General features: G+C 37.2%; 1 protein-coding gene across 1 annotated transcript; it reads right to left on the reverse strand.

Moving 5' to 3' along the window:
- Positions 1–13,512: 13,512 nt before the first annotated feature.
- On the reverse strand, positions 13,513–14,277 carry LOC110862802 (probable beta-D-xylosidase 7). Its single transcript, XM_022112009.1, has one exon. The coding sequence runs from the start codon at positions 14,275–14,277 to the stop codon at positions 13,513–13,515; it is 765 nt and encodes a 254-aa protein (XP_021967701.1).
- Between the last annotated feature and the right edge of the window lie 8,864 nt (positions 14,278–23,141).

The raw sequence follows: 23,141 nt of genomic DNA on the forward strand, positions 1-23,141 counted from the left end.
AATTTCCATCGTCGATGCGGAATGGGTGGCAGGACATTTTCTGCTTCAGTGTTTTTAAAGTCTCGTTACCTATAATAACTAGTGGATCATCTGGTGCAGGGAAACAGATCTCCAAATATTTATCTGCTTGTTTCATTATTAATATAGCAAGATGATGAAATAAGGGGCGTTTAAATGTGTCGTAGTGCAGATGCGGTTTCAAGTAAGAAATATCACCGGTTGAAATCAGAATTGTTATAATTGCATTGGTCTTGGATACCACCAAATCGGATGAGAAGCTAAAATCCTTGTAAAAGATGTAGAACTGAGAAGCAATTGTGATTCAGTGATTGATACGAAAGTCTCGAGGCTTATTGTCGTACACAATGAAACATAGGTGACACGGGGAAACACGAGAATGTATAATATCTAGGGCGGGAAATGTCATTTTTGTGGATACCCAAGGCATTATTTTGATCGAGTCGTACCTTTCTATTGATATGAGAGACCTCACAAGGTTTAGGGATGAGGGGATAAGAGGGTCGTCGTTTTTAGGGTTATGTATGATTTGCAGGTCGCACTCATCTTAAATAACCGTGTTATTATACTATACCCATAACACAAATCTCTTACATGGATCTAAATTCGCCAGCAGGTCAGGCAAGCTAAATATTTCCATAGCGTCGATACTATCGATAAGTGAAGGATTGGCGATGCAGGATATAATAAAGGTGAAGTAATAATACCGAACTAAATTTTCAGGGCACATCTTGGATGGATTGCAATTTTATGGTGAGAAATAAGAAATTCAGAATACCAGAATAAATGATAAATCCAGTCTTCACAGTTTTATGCTACTTATTGACACATATTTCTGATTATTCCAACGGGTTTAATATTCCTCTGGTGGATTTCCTCTAAGGGCGAAGTATGTCATTTCTTAATACTTTTTCTACATTTAATTTATCAAAGTATATATATTTGTCTTTACTCGTTTGAAAAAAAATTAATTTATAAAAGTGTCTAGTATAATTTATTAATGTCGACGTTTTAAGAAAATTAAATACAGAAAGGTAGCCGATCTATTTAGAAATCTATATACATACATGGGCAATATAATTATAAAATAAAAAAATTGAGATTCGAGGAGAAAATTTTTTCCTACCCATGTAAGAGATTTGTGTTATGGGTATAGTATAATAACACGGTTATTTAAGGTTGCTACGCAGTTTAGTTATAATCCTTAACCTTAAATTATAATAGCCTAACTTAAAAATCATAAAATAAACTAAAGCACATAGGTATGTATAAAAAATGCATTTATCCATAATATGTATCTAAATATATTATATATATATATGTACATAGAAATTTCGCAGTACCTATTTCTCCAGTGTATGTTTCCTGACGCAGTGGTCATTGAGGTCGTCAAACGCAAAGAACTTCTTTCCACAGAAATAACATTCGAATCCCTTCACTCTGTCGTGCACTCGTTTGGTATGTGCTGTAAGGTTTCCTTTGAGTAAGGATTTGTAGTCGCATTTTTTACAAGAAAACCACGACGACGTTTCGTTCATTTTGTGCTGTGATAATATGTGATAACTCAATACGCTCGAGCTCAAGAATTTCCTAGGGCAACGAGGGCATTGCTGGTTCACAAGATTTTTATGGAGAATCCTAATATGGTCCGACTTTCCAGATGTGGATGAAAATGTCCGTGCACACAAATGACATTTAAGCCTTTTTCGCTCAGATTTTGCTATATGGGTGACCTGAAACGAGATGCAGAATCAAATAATTATAAGCATACTGAACTACTTGGTTAAAACAAACTTTTACCTCGTGGTTCTTCAAGTTATGCAAAGTTGGAAAAGCCCTCCCACAAGTTGGACATTTGACACTTTTTTCTTTTGTGTGACTAAAAATATGGGAGGTTAGGTTATCCCTGGTTTTAAATTGCTTTGGGCAAAGTGTGCAAAAAAATCGGACAGGATTCTCGGCATGTTGGATTCTAAAGTGATTTCCAGCACCTCTTTTGGTAGCAAATGTTTTAGCACACTGCGAAAATTTGCATGGGTGTCGTGGCCTTTGATTGTGTGGATCTTTGGACATTTCGAATTCTGGTGAATTATTGTGAGAAGTTTTGCAGACTTGTTGACATTTTTTTGTGTTTTCCTGCAAATCTGAAAACAAAATTTGTTGAATTATCTTCTTGTTTTGGTAATTAATTTAGAAATAAAAATAAGCACACTCCTTGCCCTTTATTTGAACGCTGTCCTGATGATGTTACTATTTAAATTTCCCTTTATTTTGAAATATTTTGAACAGTGTGTGGACATTCCAGATGGGATTATATTTATTAATCCATGCTTTGAATTGTATTTTTTTAAATTACTATTACCTAATCAAGCAGTATTTTTTTTATCATCAAATGTACTTGTAAATATAATTATACCTTACGATTATATCCTGACGGCGATAAAGTATGATTTTTTATATATCAATGATCTGCAATAATGTAAGTACTCGTTTGAAAAGTAGTTACAACAATTCTTTTAAATTATGATGATATCCCCTCCACTTTTGGGTGACGGATTTGAAGAATGTAGCAGGGCACTCACTCACACAAGGTTTAAATATTTAAGAGTGACTTGAACCATGTACACACAGGCTTTACCAGAATTTAGAGTGGAAACTTTCACAGAATTACGTATACATATAAAGAAATAAGGCTGCTTTAGCCTGGTGCCTGTTAAGAATACAAAAGGTGTATGATTCTAACTATGAAATTTTTTATCTAGAATATATGTGCACGTAAATCAAACATAGCTAATGTTTAAGGATATACAGGGCAGATAATTTTTCTGATACATATGCAACATGTTGGTCAGAAGCCCTAAATTCCATCCCGACGTTAAAACTGAACCAAGTTAAAGGCATGTATGTGTTTTTCCGACTGTGTATGTAAGGGCAGTGTCGAGTATGTATTTAGGATAGTAGTATTATACACGTACGTAAATAGAACATTCCTACCATTCACTTAAATCTTTACCCTACCTTCACTTAAATTAGGACTTAACAATGCCAAGCAAAGGCGGTTGGTTAGGAGACCGGGTTCCGGGTTGAAAATTTATTGACATATTTAAATACTCACTCTGTGGAGAGTCCTTTGCCGTTTTTGAATTTTTATTGATTTATCAATTTCATATTCATGGGCTGCATAATGTATAAGTATTAAATATTTACTAGTATGGATGTAAAGGCAAAAAAAATAAGAATTTTGTACAAAGCCAAAATTTCTTTAGTTAGTTTACATACACATATGTATAAGGAATAAATGTCACATAACTGTCCGCATTAAGTAGTCAAATGGTAATCACATATAGATGCATATATATAAATAGATGCTTAGATGCTTTTATCATGTCAAAAGTTTAACATTGCTTTATTATTGTTGATGTGAGCGTTTGTGTGGTCACAATTGCCTACATACATAAATATATTTATTGCATGCGGCTGACATTAAACATTGAGTATAGCAGGTCCGAGTGGTTAAGTGGTTAAACAAACTTTGTCTCACTTCTGCATTAAGTACAACACTGCATATTTACATACACACATATTTACATATTTACGGATTGCTAACTAAGATATTGTAGTTAAACTAATAGCTTAACTATATAAAATAACCAAACGAAATACCAAACTTGATTCCTGGTAAATGGGTGAAACCAAATTAGACGAAGCTAAACCTTCCAAACAGGCCGGCAAATTCATTGAATAAAACACTTGTAAGAACTTCACCTTGCTTCGCAAAGTTCACAGAATTCTGGGACAAGGACACATTTCAGACTGAAATGTGTCCCCGACTGTATGTATGTAAATATGTACAAACTACACACGACTTCCTCAGTGGATTAGAAGTGTAAAGATAAATCCTAACTGCGCATATATGTATATATGTATGTATGCTCATACATATATATGTACATGTAACTATGTACATGCAAAATATAAAATATTTAACAAATTCCAACAATATTTTCTTATATATAATTATATTTTTTATGAAGATGTCAAGTTTAACTGTGGGCTTGTCGAGGCGGCTGGTGGGAATAAGTGAGCAGCAATGGGTAAGGGGATCATGTTACAATCTCGAGAAAGTTGGCCGGGTATGGAGAGAAATGATGATGCACTTATAACTGGAAAATTATGCGCGAATTTTATACTTAAAATACATACATAAGTCAATCACATACGTAGAAAGGGGTAATATGACCAGTCCAGTGATAACATTAGGGCTTCATGCATTGGATTTGGTGCCCCATTTCACCAATTGGCCTAATATATCACACGCTGGTGCATAATTATTCTTTTTGTAAATTAATAAACCGTGTATTGTATACAAGAAGTATAATTTGGCACCAGTTTGTGACATATTCGCCAAGTTGGTGAAATGGGGCACCAAACCTAATGCATGAAGCCCTAATATTATCACTGGATTCCAGTGCAAATAAAGCATGCATATCTGGCCAGCATGATGGCTGACCTCCGTATTCTATATTAATACAGTTCTATGGTGACCAGAATGCGGATGAACCCTTGACCCACGACGGTAACTAGAGCATATTTCTGTAAACTTGTTTATTTTAAAAATAAAACTAAATTATTAATTTCTAGTAGTAAATCTAGACTCGGCAATAGCCATGCTTCTCACTAACCAGACTGGAACACTGTCATACATGGCGCCAGAAATTGACAAAGAAGATAAAAAAGGCATCTATGACTTCAGGGCAGACGTATACTCCGCTGGACTAATAATTTGGGAAACATTGCAGCCCATACAGAATAATAGACCAATTATGTTTCAAGAACTCGTCCAATAAGGAAATACAGACCTTGTCCACGACCACCCACTAATTGTTAACGGTAAAGAACTAACTGTAGCAATGACTCAGCAAGAAGTCTATAAGCGTATCAATAACATGAATCATATCCAATTTCAAACTGTCTCATCACCAAACCAAGTTTATACTGCTCACAACTCGAGTAAGTTAACCACCTGCCTAGAAATTTGTAGTGATCGTGCAACCATCAATCTGGCAGCGGGAGATTATGTGGGAGAATTTGTGTTGCTCAAAAATTCCATCACCCTTCAAGGAGATGCAAACTTCTTGTCTTTCATTTTAAATTGTATGTGCGGTCTTACAATTAAAGCTAAGTATGCTCGTGGTGTTTTTTCGCTGGCGAAAAAGTAAAGTGAAAAGTGCGCGAAACACGAGATCGTGAAAAACCACTGGCGAACGAAATCTTGTGCTTTCGCCGAACTTTTATCCTGGGATTTCACTGCATGGTATGCTGGTCGTTTTCATCCTTGAACTCTTCAAACGGTGAAAATGGGCAATCTGAGTTAGTAAAAGAGCGCCTTTCAAGCAGGAACTGATTATTTCCATTTAGTGATATTTTTTAATAAACTCTCCAGGCCGCCTACCTTGGTCGAATAGTTGATAAACGAAAGAAAGAGGTAAATTTAGCAATAAATCTTTAATGAATAATTAAATATCAAAAACGTAAATTGACCAGAAATAAATCTACTTGAATGACAACAGACGAGAAAATGAGACAATACCGCAGTTTTTCTTAAAATTGGGGTGAAATGTATTAAATTCTATGGGTTTTCGCCGAGCAAATTTATCTCAAGAAGTGTTGTCATTTCACTGCACGTGAGCGTGAAAAAGAAGTGTTTTTCGCTGGGCGAAAATGACAGCGAAATTTTCACCTCGTTTTCGCCCGCACCAGCATACCACCATGATAAAAGTTGTGTGAAAATTTCACTTTGCCATTTATCTCGCACTTTGAGCCCACCAACATACTTAGCTTAAGGGGGATCATAACACAGTCAAAAATTGGAAATTTAGTAGTTGCGAGATTAATTCAATCATGGTGCATGGTTCGTATAACAGAATAGATAATATCGTAATACTGGACTCCATTGCGGGCGTATTGGAGTCCGCGTGATGTCCTAATACTACACCGTGCTCGTATAACTTGACAAGCAATATTAAGTTTATTGATGTCACGACTGTAATATACATTTCAAATGGTGCATTTAACAAATGCAAGAATATTACGTTTAGTAGGTGTTGTAGTACAGCGACCCTTACCGGGATTAGGTTAGCGGGTGGAAATAACCATGAACTTGATGGTTTGAAATTTTCTATGAATGATGTTGGAGTGTCGACTGGTGGGATATCTTCGATTCGAAACAGCAACATTGGTGGATCCGTGCTCGCCGAAGGAGATAATGTGCGACTAGAAAATGTTACGGCGGAAAAAATACGGATTAACGGAGGGTTGTATAATATTCTTAATTGCGTGGCAAATGAAATTATAATAATGCTCCAATAATTCCAGTTGATTAGAAAAGTTGCATAAAATTTAAGTTCAGATAAGTTAAATTATATGAAAGAATTGCATATTTTCATGTGAATACATATGAAACATGAACCAGCAAAAATATGTAGGTCTATGTATCGTGATCGTGATCCGATTACAACGCAGGCACTCAACCTTCCATTCGATCGCTTTCCGATCGTGATTTGATCCGATCGCAGTGTAATCGATCGCGTTCTTATCTTATTCGTTCATTGAGTCTCATTTAGGCTAAAATCGATCCCATGTTCTATGTCCCGGGCTATGGCCTAGTTACAAAAATTATTGGTTGGAGACATTACATAGAGTAACATGCAAAACAAATTTTTGTGTGTTTAACATTTTAATATTAATAATTTCATTAACTAGGCAAATTATTATTATGCGAATTTGTGACCCATCAAGCAATGGCTCCATCAAAGCAAATAAGTTGTGAAGTATAGATCACTTCCTGAGTATTAAGATTTCTTACATAGGTACATTTGTACGTTATACATATATGTACGCAATAATTCAAGTTCGCCCTTTACCAACAGCTCTACACAACAAAAAAACGTGTTATTGCTTCGAATTTATACGAAGAAATTTCTATCAAAGAAAACTTTACTTTTTGAATTGCAAACTTTCTTAAAGACGATATGTATGGACGCACATAAGTATAACTTTTTAGTTATTACAACCCACTCACCGGAAGAAAGACTATTGTAACTTAAAATAAATTGTCAAAATAATTTGCATTACCCAGCTCCCACATGTATCCTCAGTCGCAGACAAAATATTATTCGAATATGTACAGAATCTTAAAAGGCAGGATGTAGATACTTATCAGTGAATTGGACGTTTGTCTGAAAATATTACTATGAAGCAGTCTTGTTGTTTTGGGTAGACGAGCCGAACCGCAGCAGTAAATTATAGTAATTTTTCTAGAACCGAACCAGGAAATTGTATCAACTTTCCTAAACCGAACCAGTTAAGAACAAAACTGCTATTAATTATGAAATAATGTGTTATGCTTTCAACTTATTATTTTGATTATACCATTTTGGGACACGAGAATTTAATTTGTTTGTTTCTTCAATGAAAATATGTGGGCAGAAAAACGTGCATGACAGAGCTTTTGTATTGGCGTGTTTCAACGAATTGTTTTTCCCGGATATCATTGCAAAAACTTGAAATCGATGAATCTCAGATATGTCAATTGTACACTCTTACATATTAACATTGGGATATAAAACATTGAATAACATCGACAATTCCCAACCGATTTTCAATATTTAACGTGATTTGAAAACGTATCTGCCCAGATATAAAATCAGTTGAAGTACTTGAGTTTAAAGTTTTGACAAGCATTCAAGTAATTTTTGCTACCATTGTCCTTTCCCAGCAAAATGGTGACAGCTAAGAGTAATTTTCTTTTCGTAGTTTTGGTACATATTCTCACAACACCCTGTCTAGGTAGTGCAAAAATTGAACAAACTGGTTCCATTACATTGAACATCAGGGTTAAATTGACGGATTATTTGTTACCATTTGTAAACTGTACAGTTATGGTGTTCACGCCGCACAAGGTTTCCTGGGGAGTCAAATCACCGCCTGCTGGACCAATAATTTCGCTTGTTTATGATGCCGGGTTAAGTTTAGTGGCAGGGAAGATGATTCTGAAAAAATTTTCCTTGTCGCGAAGACGCAACAAGTTGCCGCATTGTTGGACAACGTTTGCGATTTTACCAGAATTAGTCGGTTTATGTGAGCAGAAAAATATTTTGAAATGTCTACGCTACTAGAAGAGCTTGCAAGTCCATTTGACGCAGATATTTGGACGTGTGCGGCGATATGTTTTACAACCTTGATCATAGTTTTGACCTTAAGGCTTCGTAGATATATTTCCGACGGGTTCCTTGTTGTTATTGGATTGTCACTGGAAAATTCAGCTTCGTTGTCTGTTTACGAAAATTCATTTAGACGCAAGGGGTATTCCATGTTAGGGATCAATGCGCTTGTCTTAGCTTGGTCTCTTCTAGTGGGAACCGTTCTCACGAATTGGTACAAAATGTTGCTCACAATGGAAATGATTATACCCAAGGTTTACCAATCGCCTTGGACAAGCTTGATGGAAGTGGAAGGGATTCGAATCCTAATGCCTTCTACGCACCTGGTAGGAGTGGATTTTGAAGCTACACACCAGAGCACCACGCCGCCGATTTAACGCCGGCGCGCCGCCGACGCCGACTCAATTTTTGACGCCGCCGCCGCCGATGAAAACGGCCGGCGCGCCGCCGGGCATAAAATTTAAAATAATGTAAATATGGTTCGGACGCCGAGAATTTACATGATACACGTGCTGCGTATATGTACCCCTTACACTACACTCCAAAAACAATTGATGATGTTAATAATGCACGACTCAACCTTGGATATTCTTACACGCATTCGAAAAGTACTCCGCGTACTTTTAGAGCATATTTTCAAATTGTATGCTATATAAATTTAAGGGTATTTAAGGTGAATTTTTGCGCAGTAAATATGATAGTACATACATATGTATTTGATATTTATTTTCTGATTTTTTGAGGAGGAAATCCTTGAGAAAGTATGTGGGAGAAATTCTGTCGGAATTTTGTTAAGAAATTCCTTGAATAATTAAGAAAAAATTCCTGGGAGAATTTAATCGAAGAAATTCTTGAAAAGGATTACAATAAAATACAATTTCTTACAATAAAATCTCAAAATTTTCATGGAAGGCAAACTGGGCAAATTCTCAGGTAAGCTTTGTAGCAAAATTTCTGCGAATTTGGTTGAATAATTTTTTGATAAATATCGTACAAAAAATCTAAAGTTATTTGCTAGAACAAATCAATAATTTTTGACAAACAAGTTTTTGAGACAATTTTCAGGTACGCAGAGTGAAATTAGGTGGAGGACATTTTGCAGGGGGACCAAATTTTTGGGAAATTTCTGAAGAGAGATTTGAGGAAAAAACTTATGAAATTCTTGCGCAATGATTCATATAATTCTGAGGGGCAAATTTTTATGTGATTCTTAGACATGAAATTTGTACGGAAATTTTCTAGGGTTGAATTGCAACAATTTTCTGGGATATTTTTGGGATGGAAATTTAATGAAAATTGTGGTGTACAAATTCATCATAAATCTAGAATCTTTTCTTCCGAAGAAAATTCTGGATGGAATTTTGCGGAAGAAATTCCAGAGAAATTGTAATATTTTTGGGTGCTGGTCAAATTATAACAAAAACAGGTTTATCGACTTAAATAACGAAAACAAATTTAACTCGAGCCCAATCGGAAGAAATATGTGCAAGTTAAAATATGATATCCATCCATGACAAATATTTTTTCGAATTTAAATTTTGTATTTTTAAACAAAATACTGCATTCATCAACGGATTTTACGAATTAAATTGTAATTATGGAATAAATGCAAATTTTGTTCGCTTTGGTTGAGTCATTAAAAAGTGACAAAGGGACGAGTCTCAAGTTGCTCTCATCATTGTGGGAAAATTCCTCCACATGGTCCAGTACGTCTAGTGTCGAAGTGCACAGTGGAATATTTACATTGAACTAATCGAATATCTAGCATAATGGCCGCCCCCACTTTGGATTTGCCAAATCTGCTAAGATCAGGGACATTATCAGTGCTACTCTCATCCAATCCAAATAGTGAGGTATGGCGATATTTTGGCAAACTTGCCAATTTTGGTGAAGTTATTCTACAGAAACAATCTAAAGTGTTTTGCAAATTATGCCTGGACTCTGGAAATTTTAAGGAGTAAGCCAAAATTAAATCAATTACCTTTATTAAAAAAAATTTAAATCTTAAATTTGGATAGGTACAAATCAAGATTGTAATATAATTTAGGTATTCTTGCCACGTAAGCACTGGAAATCTGCACACGCACCTGCAACAAAACCACCAAATTGACACGAAAACTAAAAGCCATGCGAAGCAAATGCAAAAATTGACAGCGTATTTTGAAGGGACGTCCAGGCCAACTCAACCTTCGGACGAGAAGTGGAAACTGGGGCGTGAAATTTGTCTTTGGTTCTGTAGGGACCTTCTTCCGTTTCACACCGTCGCAAAAAATGGATTCCAGAATTTTTGTTGTCAATATGGAATCACTAATTCATCGCGGTCGTTACCAGACGAGCAAACAATAGGAAGTGCGGCTTTGAACGACGTGTACAATCTGACGTTAGGAAAAGTTAAAGCTGCCCTATCCTCAGCCGGGGATGGCGTGTCCATAACTCTTGATTGTTGGACAGACAATTACAGAAGAATATCTTACATCACCTACACATGTCACTGGATAGATGATCTTTGGAAATTGCAAAATATTTCACTTGGAACTTCACCGTTTCCCCATCCTCATACTGGCGAGGCGATTGCAGCTGATATTCAACAAACTCTGAAAAATTTCAGCTTGGACGGGCGAATATTCCGAGTTACCACGGATGGTGGTGCCAACATAATAAAAGCACTAAAATTATGTGGACTCCAACGCCATCCTTGCTTGGCGCACGGAATGCATAATTTGATAAAAAAGGATTTTTTGGACAACGGAACTGAAGATTTAAAAACCTGCAGTGAAATCTTGAAAAAAATTAGAGCAGTTCACAGGAGTCTACTTTATAAATACGATGAACTATCCAGTTCCGCAACGAAAATTAAGGCTAGAGAAGAAACCTCCGAAACTGGTACTATTTTATTCTTGCATTGAATTAATTTATCTCCCTGAAATGAACAAATAAAAATGAGATATTTTTTAGAGGAAATTCTTGCACTTGACGATCAATATGACACGATGCTTTTGGATGAAAATTGCACGGGAACATTCACTACTCTCAAGCGCGACGTCCCCAGGCGATGGAATAGCATCCAAACGATGTTGACGAGCTTTTTGGAAAACAGAGGTAATTTAGATAGTTTATTGAGCACTTAACCAATTTACAAATCTCAAGATTTGTTATTTCAGCGATTATTAAAGACGTTCTGGAGAGACACCAACTGTATTGTAGAGATTTTATTGCCCAATGAAATTAAAGCAGCGATAGAAATTAAAAAAGTTCTCGAGTTCTTCGAAATTGCTACTGATGTTTTGCAAGGTTCCAGTTATCCTTCTATACATTTGTCACTTCTGATAAGATCTGAGATCGTCGACAGGTACATTTAATAAATTATTGGGCGATGGGAAATTTAATCTGTTATATATGCATACATACATATACAAATGTATTTATTAGAATTTCCATGCAAGATGCGGATTCCGATTTGACTAAATCAATAAAGAAAACTTTGTTGAGTCATTTGGAGCACCAGTTTCCTGTTACCGAAGATATCGTATGTGCATGCTTACTTGATCCAGGCATGAAGCGATTAACAATTATTGAGACCTACCTTGCTGAGAAGAATCAATCGAAGTTAAAATTCTTAATGCAAATGTGCAAGTCATATGGCACCCCGGTTCGTGGCGCTACTGTTCATAAAGAGGTAAATTTAATTTTTTCTGTATTCACTTCACACCCATTTTTACAAAATCAGAAAAACATCAAAACTAATTTTAAATTAATTAATTAAATTTGTATCCGCTCCAATAGGGCGCAGAGAATGACGTCAAGGATGAGCCAAAAACCAAAAAGAAGAAAAACTTTGTGGACATCAAAAATGAGTTGCTGAAGAAACATTCTCTGGTAATCCCTGATGAATCCTTGGACGCTGAAGTAAAGAAGTACCTTCTTGTCGCCATCAGCTCGGAAGATGTGTTGGATTGGTGGAGGAAAAACGAATATGGATTTCCAAATCTAGCAAATTTGGTCAAGAGGTTTTTAAGCATACAAGTAACTAGTGCGCCATCGGAACGGGCATTTTCGACGGCTAGGTTAGTCGTCACATCTCGCCGATCGTCGCTGCATCCGTTAAAAGTCAAGAAGATTTTGTTCGTGCATGACAACTATGATGCCATGCTCGATATTTAGTTAACAGACTGGTAATTATCATAGTCAATCTAAATAAATTCTGACAAATGTATACTAAATGGATGAAGACAACGTTTGTTTTATTCAACCATAATCAACTCTCAATCTTATGTGATCCAGAGTTGTCTTGCATGTACCCATGCAATTTCAATGCATTACTTTTGGACGTTCCGCAGTGGTATGTCTACTTGATCACATTCTTACATATGCTCATGTCCCTTGATCGCGGCCTATTTTCGCCTCTAACTAATCAATTTACCATATTTAATTTTCAGAATTAAAATATTTTGCATGAAACTCATTAGACAGAATTCAATTCCCATGAAAATATATTCCACATAACTCAATTTCTACGAAAATATTTTGCACCCAATGAAGATTCTCTATGAAGATTCTCAACTCAATGAAGATTAAAATATTTTGCAAATTACTCAATTTGCATGAAAATATTTTCCACAAAGTTAAAAGTTAATACTACCGTTAAGTTAAGACGTAAAGTTAATAATTTTATAATGCGTTTAATAACATCCACCAAAAATCTGGAAAAGTGCACAAAAACAATTTAGCTGATTACCATGCAGCAACGCTGAATATTTACGATATTGGACGAATCCTAAGTTATGTTACGATGTTTTTCATTCAACAATATTAGCAATGTCAACCCATTTTTTAATATTTGGAATTTAGAAATATTTTTCGTAATTTCCGCCTTGATAAAATTTTAATTGTTAGAAAATGGAAATGCTTGATTCTTGTTGAGCGTATATAAAAGTGAAATATGAAATTAATGGCATTCTGACTCGATGTTCATTATTATGCATTTTTGTGCATTTTATGCACTATGCATGCACAAAAAGAAACACTGATTACGTTATAATGGAGCGAGACAAAACTATTACTATAGAATAAAGGAACTTGTAAAGTTAATAAACTGACCCGCTTTACTGAACTGAAGAGTAAAAAACATCGGCGCGCCGGTGACAGAAGATTCGGCGCCGCGGCGCGCCGCCGCCGACCTAAGATCCGGCGCGCCTCGGCGCGCCGCCGCCGCCGAAGGTTTCCCTCGTTCACGCCGCCGCCGCCGACTTTTACATCGGCGTGGAGCTCTGCTCTACACCATTATGACCTCCAGCAATGCCAACGAAAAGTATAACGGGTAGGGATACGCGAGCCAGGGCAGCGGCTTCTTCCAACCTTGGATTGTCAAAGGATACAAGATCACAACCGAACTCATATTGAACGGATGGGACTCGAAGGCGGATTTCTTCCAGAGGGGTTTTAATACGGATGGAACACCGTAATAGTTTGCCAGAAAAGCCATCGAGGCATTCAAGTGAGGTCCTATTAATGCTATTGTAGCTTGTTTATCTTGTGGATTGTTGGGTTCAAGGGGTAGCCGCCTTGTTTGGGCAGTTTTTCTGGTTGGGGAATTTTTCAAGAGTACAATACTTTGTCGTGCAGCGGTTAATGAAAGGTCTCGATGAGGCTGGCTATCAACAATTTCGGGCAGCAGGTTAGTGAACGGGCGAGTAGCGTTCTTCTCAAAGTAGCCAAGCCGCATTAGTAATTGGAAGGCGTGTTCGAGAGCCAAGTCCAACATGTCTTGATTAACTAAATCATCATTTAGTGCTTCTTGTAGGTAACTGGAGTAGTAGCTGGTATTGGATACAAAACATTCAACGTCCACCCCTGCATCCAACACAGCAGCGACAGATTGGCTGGGGTATTCAGTATAGTTGTGCCGGGTGTGGACGTAACTCACCGCTCCACAATCTGAAACGTATCCGGAAAAGCCCCACTCCTGTCGGAGTGTTCCAGTCAGCATCCCCTTATCGGCACAGGCAGGTACGCCATTAACTGCATTATACGCACACATAATGGATATAAGGACCACTAATACTTACCTGTGGGAATTACTTTTTCTTATAGCGACCATGACTGACAACGAGATGAAGAGCACTGAGGTGGTATGACGATAATACTATGAAACCAAACTAGTTCAAAACAAAATACAAAATTTTCCACAAAAACAAGATCCCACAAAATTAATTCTGTAAATTTACCAGTAAAACGCGACCACAGTAACGAGATTCAGCAGGTACAGCAACATCCCAATATTAAATGGTTGGTAATTAAATATTAAAAATTTTAACTGTAATTTTAATTCTACTGTACTTTAGTGTACATATTTGTTTTCGCTGAGTAAGAGTAAACCTAATTTCATATCTAAATATATATTTTACTAGGTTGTAAAGCACAAGTTTATTTAAAGAGAATGATTAAAATAAATTCATGTAGTAATTTATGCGATCTCTATTTGTTTTGATGAATTTTATTGAAATTGTAACTTATCAAATGCGGAAATTATTGGTGTCATATTATTTTGTTTGTATTACTAGATTGTATTACTGTTGCGATCCTATTATACATTTTTGCTTAAGCAGCTCAAATATTGAATGATGTGATTACACCCTGAGAGGACTAATGAAGACCTCATTTTGACCTTTCAAAGAGGTGTGGCGGGAGCAAATGTGGCCATGGCATCAAACTACGTGACCCTTTTTGTTTGACCACTGGGTACTGCTACCTATCCTAAAGGAACTTATTCACGGTGATTAGAAAATGAAGCTTTTAGTGGAAAGATGATGCGCAAATGAGAAAAAAACATTAGTACAGAATTAAATCTTGTTAAACCCATTGTCAAATTTATTTATACATTATCAATTTTGTACTTCGAATACCTATGGGTGTTCAGCAGAATATTGAATTTTGTAAAAATACGTATTTAAATTGGTACTTTATTAATTCGTAATTGAGTTATCTGCACTGATCGGAACTCGTAATTGAAATAAAATTATGATTGTAATTGTGATTCGTTTGGAACTTTCTGGGAATTATATACTTTGATTTTCTCTTGTTTAGGCAGGAATTACAAAAACGCGAGGAAATATTACAATTCGAGTTGTTGCAATGGAAGTGGTGATATCGGCAATAGCATCCTACCGGAGCAGCAATGCCCTTGTCCTAATTTGGTCGATTTTCGTTGGAACTGTTTTAACAAATTGGTACAAAACGTTGTTCACAATGGAAATGATTATACTCACTGTTTACAAATCACCTTGGACAGGCTTGATGGAAGTGGAAGGGATTCGAATCCTAATGCGTTTTACGCCCACGGGAGGTGTTGAAGTGGCTTTCGGAGGGGATGAACCCAAGTGGAGAAGTTCTTATTGACATGATGGCAGGGGGCAAGATGACTCTATTGAACTGACCCTTAGAAGGAGATTATGAAGGTACAATGGAGGAAGCAGTGTTATTGACATAGTCTTTACAAACGATGTAGTGTTACCTACAATAAAATCCTTTAAGGTGGAGCATTACTAACTCTCACACCAATAACTTTGGTACGTGGGTGACCGACCTCACTCACCCCTCTCCTGCCAGCACCACTGCACAGTACTGTATTTACTTGGAAAAAGGATATGCAATCGAAAATCCTATACCAAACCAGCATTGACCAGCAGATCCGGGAAGGTAATACGATGGTACACTCATTGTACCACGACATAGTCAACACTATTACTCGAGCAGCCCGAGTCTCCGGCCAAGCCCATGATCAAATTTCGCCCTCTCAGCCCAAACAAACTCTGTGGTATGATGCAGATTGTAGGCACTCTCAACGCATACTCCATAACACATTAACATATGCCAGAGTAATTGTCTGGAGATGTTTAAGGAAGAGATTCGGTCTTGGGGCGTGAAAGGAAGAAATTCTATCTAGGGCTCACAATGTGTCCAATTAAACAAAAATGCGACAAAATTCTGTTTTTGTTTGTTTTGAGTGCTACTGTATCCCAGGAATGTTATCCAGAAAAAAAAACTTGAAAAAAATGTAAGGGGGTGTGCCTGTAAGGGTATTGAGGGTGTGGTCGTCAAATTTTTTTTACGGAATTTGAAAATTCCAACGACTGGAGATTATTAGGGTGGTTCTTCTGATAATCAGGCAAAATTTTTGCACCTCTGACCCCGGTCATTGCAAAGATATTCGAAGAAAACCGAAAAAAGTTGTAAGAAATCGTCGGATTTGCCGTGTTTGGAGACGTATTTCTGCAAACGCTCGCATTTTGCGCAAGATTTCTCATCGTATCTTTTCAGTGCCCACATAAAACTTGCATAATTCGGTAAAAAGTTCTGCTCAAACATTAAGCGTTTTTTGAAAATCGCCCTCGAAAATCTAGATATGGGCCACGGTAAAGTCTCACGTAGCCCCATGTGTGGGGTATCGTTGGAAAGGTGACGGCAAGTGGATTCAGAATATATATACTTTGTGGGGTCTAGGACCACCCCCCGAGGAGTTAGAGATGAAAAAAGGTTTTGAGTTTTCACTATCAAACTCGCGAGAATCAGTGCGGTTTGGTCATCTGCACTACAACGTAAACTCGTAATATAACGCCGTGTTAAATTCTGGCGAGTTTGATAGTGAAAACTCAAAACCTTTTTTCATCTCTAACTCCTCGGGGGGTGGTCCTAGACCCCACGAAGTATATATATTCTGAATCCACTCGCCGTCACCTTTCCAACGATACCAGGGGGTCAGAGGTGCAAAAATTTTGCCTGATTATCAGAAGAACCACCCTAATAATCTCCAGTCGTTGGAATTTTCAAATTCCGTAAAAAAAATTTTGACGACCACACCCTCAATACCCTTACAGGCACACCCCCTTACATTTTTTTCAAGTTTTTTTTTCTGGATAACATTCCTGGGATACAGTGGCACTCAAAACAAACAAAAACAGAATTTTGTCGCATTTTTGTTTAATTGGACACACTGTGGGGCTGTTGTTGCAATAATATTTCAATAAAGTCCAGTTTAAGTAAATCTCAATCTGCCTCCGCTTTTTATATATTTCATACCACACACAAAGAATTTTCCTCACAAACATTTCACACATTTTGGCCAATATTTTATGAACTCGCTCTCAATATTCTTGAAAATTTCCTGACGAGGGTTATGTCTTCGAAAAAATCAAAATTTCAAAAAAGTTGGGATTGGTATCGAATATCATAAAGCAACTATCTGGGATCACGAAAATACAAAAATTATCCAAATTCGATCAAAATTGGATTTTTGATGAAGATTTGAAACAACAAAAACAGGTGTTTTGGGCCACTTTGAGGGGATGTAGCGGGCTTAAACGGGGACATGGAATCAAATCCTGCTTCACTTTTCCTAGATTCACCGGGTACTAAAACATATCCAAAGGGCATCGAAATCGGCTTACCCCTCAATGGGAAGCACTCCCCCTGAAAGCAATTAGACTATCTTTCTAACTTAACTAACTTTTGTTTTTCCAAGGTACGACTGGCGAAATTTTTCAGAGCATGTCACCAAGCATCGTCCAAAAAACGTGATTCTAGTTAATAGAAAACTCCCGCCTTTTATTGATTTTATTGCCATCTTCGCTTACAAAATAAGTTGTTAAAGGGAGAGTATGAGTTTTATTGTGTATAATGTTGCCTTGAATAGGGCAAGATTTACTGTTTTACGGAACATGCTACGCGTTGAGATGGGGCGAACTATAAGTTTACTTGACATGTCTGGCTTCCCTGACATGTGGGATAGTCAACTAAAACATTTGCGTAAATTGACAGCAATGCATTGGCCTTCTAGGAGGGTGGCATTACCCTACATTTCAATCAACACCCTGACATCCTTCTTCAAGTTTGTGGGCATTTGTGTGGTTTTGTTTGTAATTACTGTTATGTTAGAGATCATATCCCACGTAGAATTTCGGTCGCGGTTTTGCAACAAGGTTAGAGGTGTTGTGAAAACAATAGTAAGGCATTGGTCGAAATTTGTGGGCGTTAATGAGAACAGACAGTCGAGGAGAAAGAATTTGTGGCTGAATAGAAAACACTTCATTAAGGATAGAAATACACTTGTGTAATTATCCTGCTGATACGCATATCTATATTATAATTCAGCGTTTCACTTTGTAACGGAAGTGAAAGGAAATTTTCCGCAACGGAAGTGAAAGTGGAGAAAGTTACAACATGAAAAAAACATCATTTGGTGGAAATGAAGGGGAGGGGAATGTCGATAAAGCCGTTATGCATGTTTTGTTGCTTATCATGACGTTATTAGGAAGGGTGGGGGGGTCACGGGGTTATCTTGGCGAATTAGGGTGAGGGAGTTGGGTGTGGGGGTTTTGTGTGGGGTTAGGGGATTGGGTGTGGGGGTAGTGGGATTGAGTGGGGGGTAGCATGGTTGAGTAGGGTGTAGGGGGGTTGAGTGGGGTGTAGGGGGGGGGGTTGAGTGGGGTGTAGGGGGGTTGAGTGGGGTGTAGGGGGGTTGAGTGGGGTGTAGGGGGGTTGAGTGGGGTGTAGGGGGGTTGAGTGGGGTGTAGGGGGGTTGAGTGGGGTGTAGGGGGTTGAGTGGGGTGTAGGGGGGTTGAGTGGGGTGTAGGGGGGTTGAGTGGGGTGTAGGGGGGTTGAGTGGGGTGTAGGGGGGTTGAGTGGGGTGTAGGGGGGTTGAGTGGGGTGTAGGGGGGTTGAGTGGGGTGTAGGGGGGTTGAGTGGGGTGTAGGGGGTTGAGTGGGGTGTAGGGGGGTTGAGTGGGGTGTAGGGGGGTTGAGTGGGGTGTAGGGGGTTGAGTGGGGTGTAGGGGGGTTGAGTAGTTTGGGGAAAGGTAGGGGGAGTTACCGTTTTATTACGAATCAAATAATCCTGAACACGAAATCCACGCTGAAAGGAAAACAAAAGGAACGACAGACTTTCCTTTCGTTTGCATACTAAGTTATGTATACTATATGGCGATCAGGAAGGCGAAATGAAAGGCTGCCTGTCCTTTAGTTGACAGACCAACTATTGTATACGAAAGACATGCATATTGCCTTCCTAACTTGCAATTACCACCGTCGTGAGACGGGCTTATTTGCTAGTACATAAATATATTAAAATATATATTGTCATATAATCATATAATAAATATATTATTATATGATCAATGCGTATATATGTAGAAGTATTTATGTATTGTATGACATGAATTTACCTTGAGGTAAAGACCCAAAATTTGGGGTGCCTCATCGAAATAAATCTATCTATCTATTTATTGATACGTATGTGTCAAATCAATTGTGTCATAATTGTGAATGTTTTAAATGAATACATAGATAATAAATAAATCAAGATTTTGTATATATGCATACATCTACATAATCCGATAGCAACTGGATTACCTGCCGGTGATAATTTTGTTTCTGCTACACGACTCATTTCGCTTCGCTGCTTATTAATAACTTCAGTAATTTGCTAACAACTCGACAACAAATATACAGGTTAACATGGCAGATTGTTTAAAAGCAATACTTTATCCCATGTTGACAACTGCTTACTCCTCTCACAAATTCCATTCACACACCGTGAGGCCAAACTGCCTAAAAACTTGTGGATACCCTAACACAGAAAAGAAAACCTTTTCATGAATTTCATGCAGTTTAAATAACACATATGTTTATTCTAGCCGTGAGAATCCGCCTTGAAAATCAACAAAGGGAAATTTAGCAGGAAATACTTTTTTTATTTTAAATATTTTCATGAAAAATGAAAATCTTACACGAAAATGAAAATACATACACGATTAAAAAATTACATATTTAGGGTGTAACACTCCTCCAGCAAAGGTACAAATAGTCCTTCATCCTATATTTATTAATATCTTGGGTACATGCCTCCCAGTATGAGTCTCTCACAATCTCATTATCTGTTCTGAGCAAGGCCACTTCAATTATTTTTTCCATGTGGGAGATGTCCCTGATAACTCGTAGATAACGAAAAAGTCCGCCTGCCCCCTTTGCCAGGTTGTTCGATACCGTATCCTCCTTTTCTTGCACATCTATCTGGAGTGAGGTTACCCCTTCGTCTAAACGACTGCTCCACTCAGGGACAAGCCAGACATCCAAACAAATAATATGCGATTTTAATTGGTCTGTAATATTCAACAAATAAAAAGTTGGATATTATTTAACTATTATCTGAAAGGTTTCCCTGAAAAATTTTGCCCACACGAAATATCCATTTCCAAACAAAATATTAAATAAATAGATTGTCAGTTCTTCATGGGTTGTTTCGCTACAATGCCTACCCCTCTAGCATTTAGAGTAATTACCTATAATTTCAAGGTTAATTCCTACCTTTGTAAAATGCCAATTTCCTTTAACCCAAAATCTAACCAGTTTCACATGACGAAAAACACATCTACCAACAAAGCCCAGTATTTTTCTTGGCTTCTCATCGTATTTTTTCTCTTTCTTGGCTGCAGCGTAGGAAGTGGGGGTTACGTTGTGGTTCGTCAATTTATAAAACCAAAAGTCCACATTACAATGGCGCATATAATTTTATACTCGATCATGTGTGGGGCCGTTAGTCTGGTGGTGGGGATTGTAATTTATGTCCTGAAATATGGAGAAGAAGTGGTTAAAACGGTCAATTGGCTGATCCAATTTCATGACTACCTGGTGCATGGCAATGGTAAATTCAGGGATAACAACATAACCTACAAAATTTTGTCACATCCTCGGCTGAAAGCTGTGCTGTAAGTTTTTTCGCAAATTTGCCAAATTAATTGGCATGTTCTTATTTCGTAGGCTTTTTTCCAAAAAAATTCCTCAATCATAAACAATACGTTTTCGTGAATACGCCGTATTTCTTTCCGTTTTTGAATTTTGAGACATACCTATTTTATAGACTATTCGAATACGTACAATTTTTTATTTTGAAATTTCTAGATGACGTGACGGAAATTATCATGTTCGCCATGGTCCTCCCTCTCCCGTACATCCCCACGATAGCCACCACATTCGGAATGATTGCAAATCTCGACGTGTACAAATTTGTATTGGAGAACGTCATGCCCACGGCCGTGTATGAAATGCTCATCGTCAAAATTATAACTAGATCCATTTCGGCCGCCGTGGCATAAATCTGCTTTGCCGAAAGTGTCCGAACCATCCCAGTGATTGCGTACATGTGGGTGCTCCAAATCCAGTTGATGACAAGGATTGTGGGGAAAATGAGTGTAATCGACCTGAATAGTGGGTAAGTAGAACTAACCCACGTGACATAACTCAGGTCCTAAATTTTAATATTAACCCGACCAGGACGGGACCGGATGGGACAATGTTAAAGGATAGGACCTGGATGTCCCGTGGGAAAGCCTGGTAACAACTTACCAATTTCTCAAAAATTAGACTTTCCTTATTTTTTGTACATTTTCCAAGCAGCCTACGAATTTATGTATCTACAAATAGCCGTGAGCGGGCCCTTTGCCGCTCCTTTTACATCCGATCTGTCAGGTCTATAAAACAGCGGTCAATGTGGAAGCTAAATAAGTAATGATCAATACCAGGTTTCTAAAAGTGCAAAAGTGCAAAACCTAAAAAATTTTACCCTCGTTCTAAAAAGACATAAATGCACTCGATATTGAACTAAAAAAGGCGTAAGTGCAGTAACCCCGATATTTTCAGTTCTGGATACACAGAACTTAAGAATTTAAGTATAATATTTACATCACGTGTAGTTTTACGTTTCATATTTATATACAAGTTCAGCTACACTATACATATGTATATATAACGCCTATAAACGGGATTAGGTACATATTCTGTTGAAATCTTACGCTGTAATTGGTGGCTATACTTCACCAGTTGATGTAGTAGATCCATGTCTTCTGCTTCGCAGTTAACAAATTCAGTGTAACTTTTAATCAAATTATAAATATGTAAACACAGTCAAATCATGATTATATATTATTCTTAAAAAGTAATTTCTTCACTAAATATACATAAATCAATTACAATATGTACATGCCAATTTGGTATTTTGGGATGCATTTGTATTTATCTACCCTTTATCGTATGTAATCAGGGATATAAATTATTTAAGTAAAGCCTATGATGTTATATTCATTACTAGATAATCGAATTTTATTTTAATAGAATTTATGAATGCAATACCTCAATTCAGGGCACTATTTGGGTATATGTACCTTTTTCCGTTTTATAAATATATTCTAACTAGGTATACTTTTTCTGTGTTAGTTGAAATACGAGTTCTAATTTAACTTTTTGAATACATCATGATGTATTTTGATGGCAAAGTGCAAAAAATTTTCTGCAAAACCCATTTGTAATTTTTTATCAGCCTTCAAAGGTTGCCAAATGGGTAGGGAAATAGTGGAGGTTGGCGCGGTTCATTCTCCCGCGCAACGCCTTCGTCATTGTCGCTCGATCACTTATTCGATAATTAATGTATACATATAAAAATAATGTTAGCTTACCTTTATAAAATTTAATGCGTGAAGTGATGTCACTCAATTATCCGAATGAAAATTGTTTTCGATGTGAAAATGATAAAAGACAAATTCATTTCACAATGAGAACATTATATAAAAGTCTCTCGGGATGTATTTGTACAGCGCTGGTCGCTTAGCTTTGCCAGAAATATAATGTAAAATTTAACGAATCTCTGCGAACATTATTCTATACTCGAGTAAATAAACCTTATAAAGTCTCTCTATCACACATTTCCTCATCGCAGTCCTCAAAATTAGTTGAAAATAAAGTTTCTGCCACATTCCCAAATTTCACTCGGTCACTTGTATAGTTGCTGGCAAACCAGGAAAATTTCAGCATTGGCTCAAATGCAACTGATTGGAATTTAGTTGTAAATTAGGGATTG

This window comes from Folsomia candida, unplaced genomic scaffold, assembly GCF_002217175.1.
Source record: "Folsomia candida strain VU population unplaced genomic scaffold, ASM221717v1 Fcan01_Sc069, whole genome shotgun sequence".
Lineage (NCBI taxonomy): Eukaryota > Metazoa > Arthropoda > Collembola > Entomobryomorpha > Isotomidae > Folsomia > Folsomia candida.

Excerpts from the sequence above, each read along its gene's own strand:
- LOC110862802 (XM_022112009.1), bottom strand. The coding sequence starts at position 14,277 with ATGTGTGCGTATAATGCAGTTAATGGCGTACCTGCCTGTGCCGATAAG.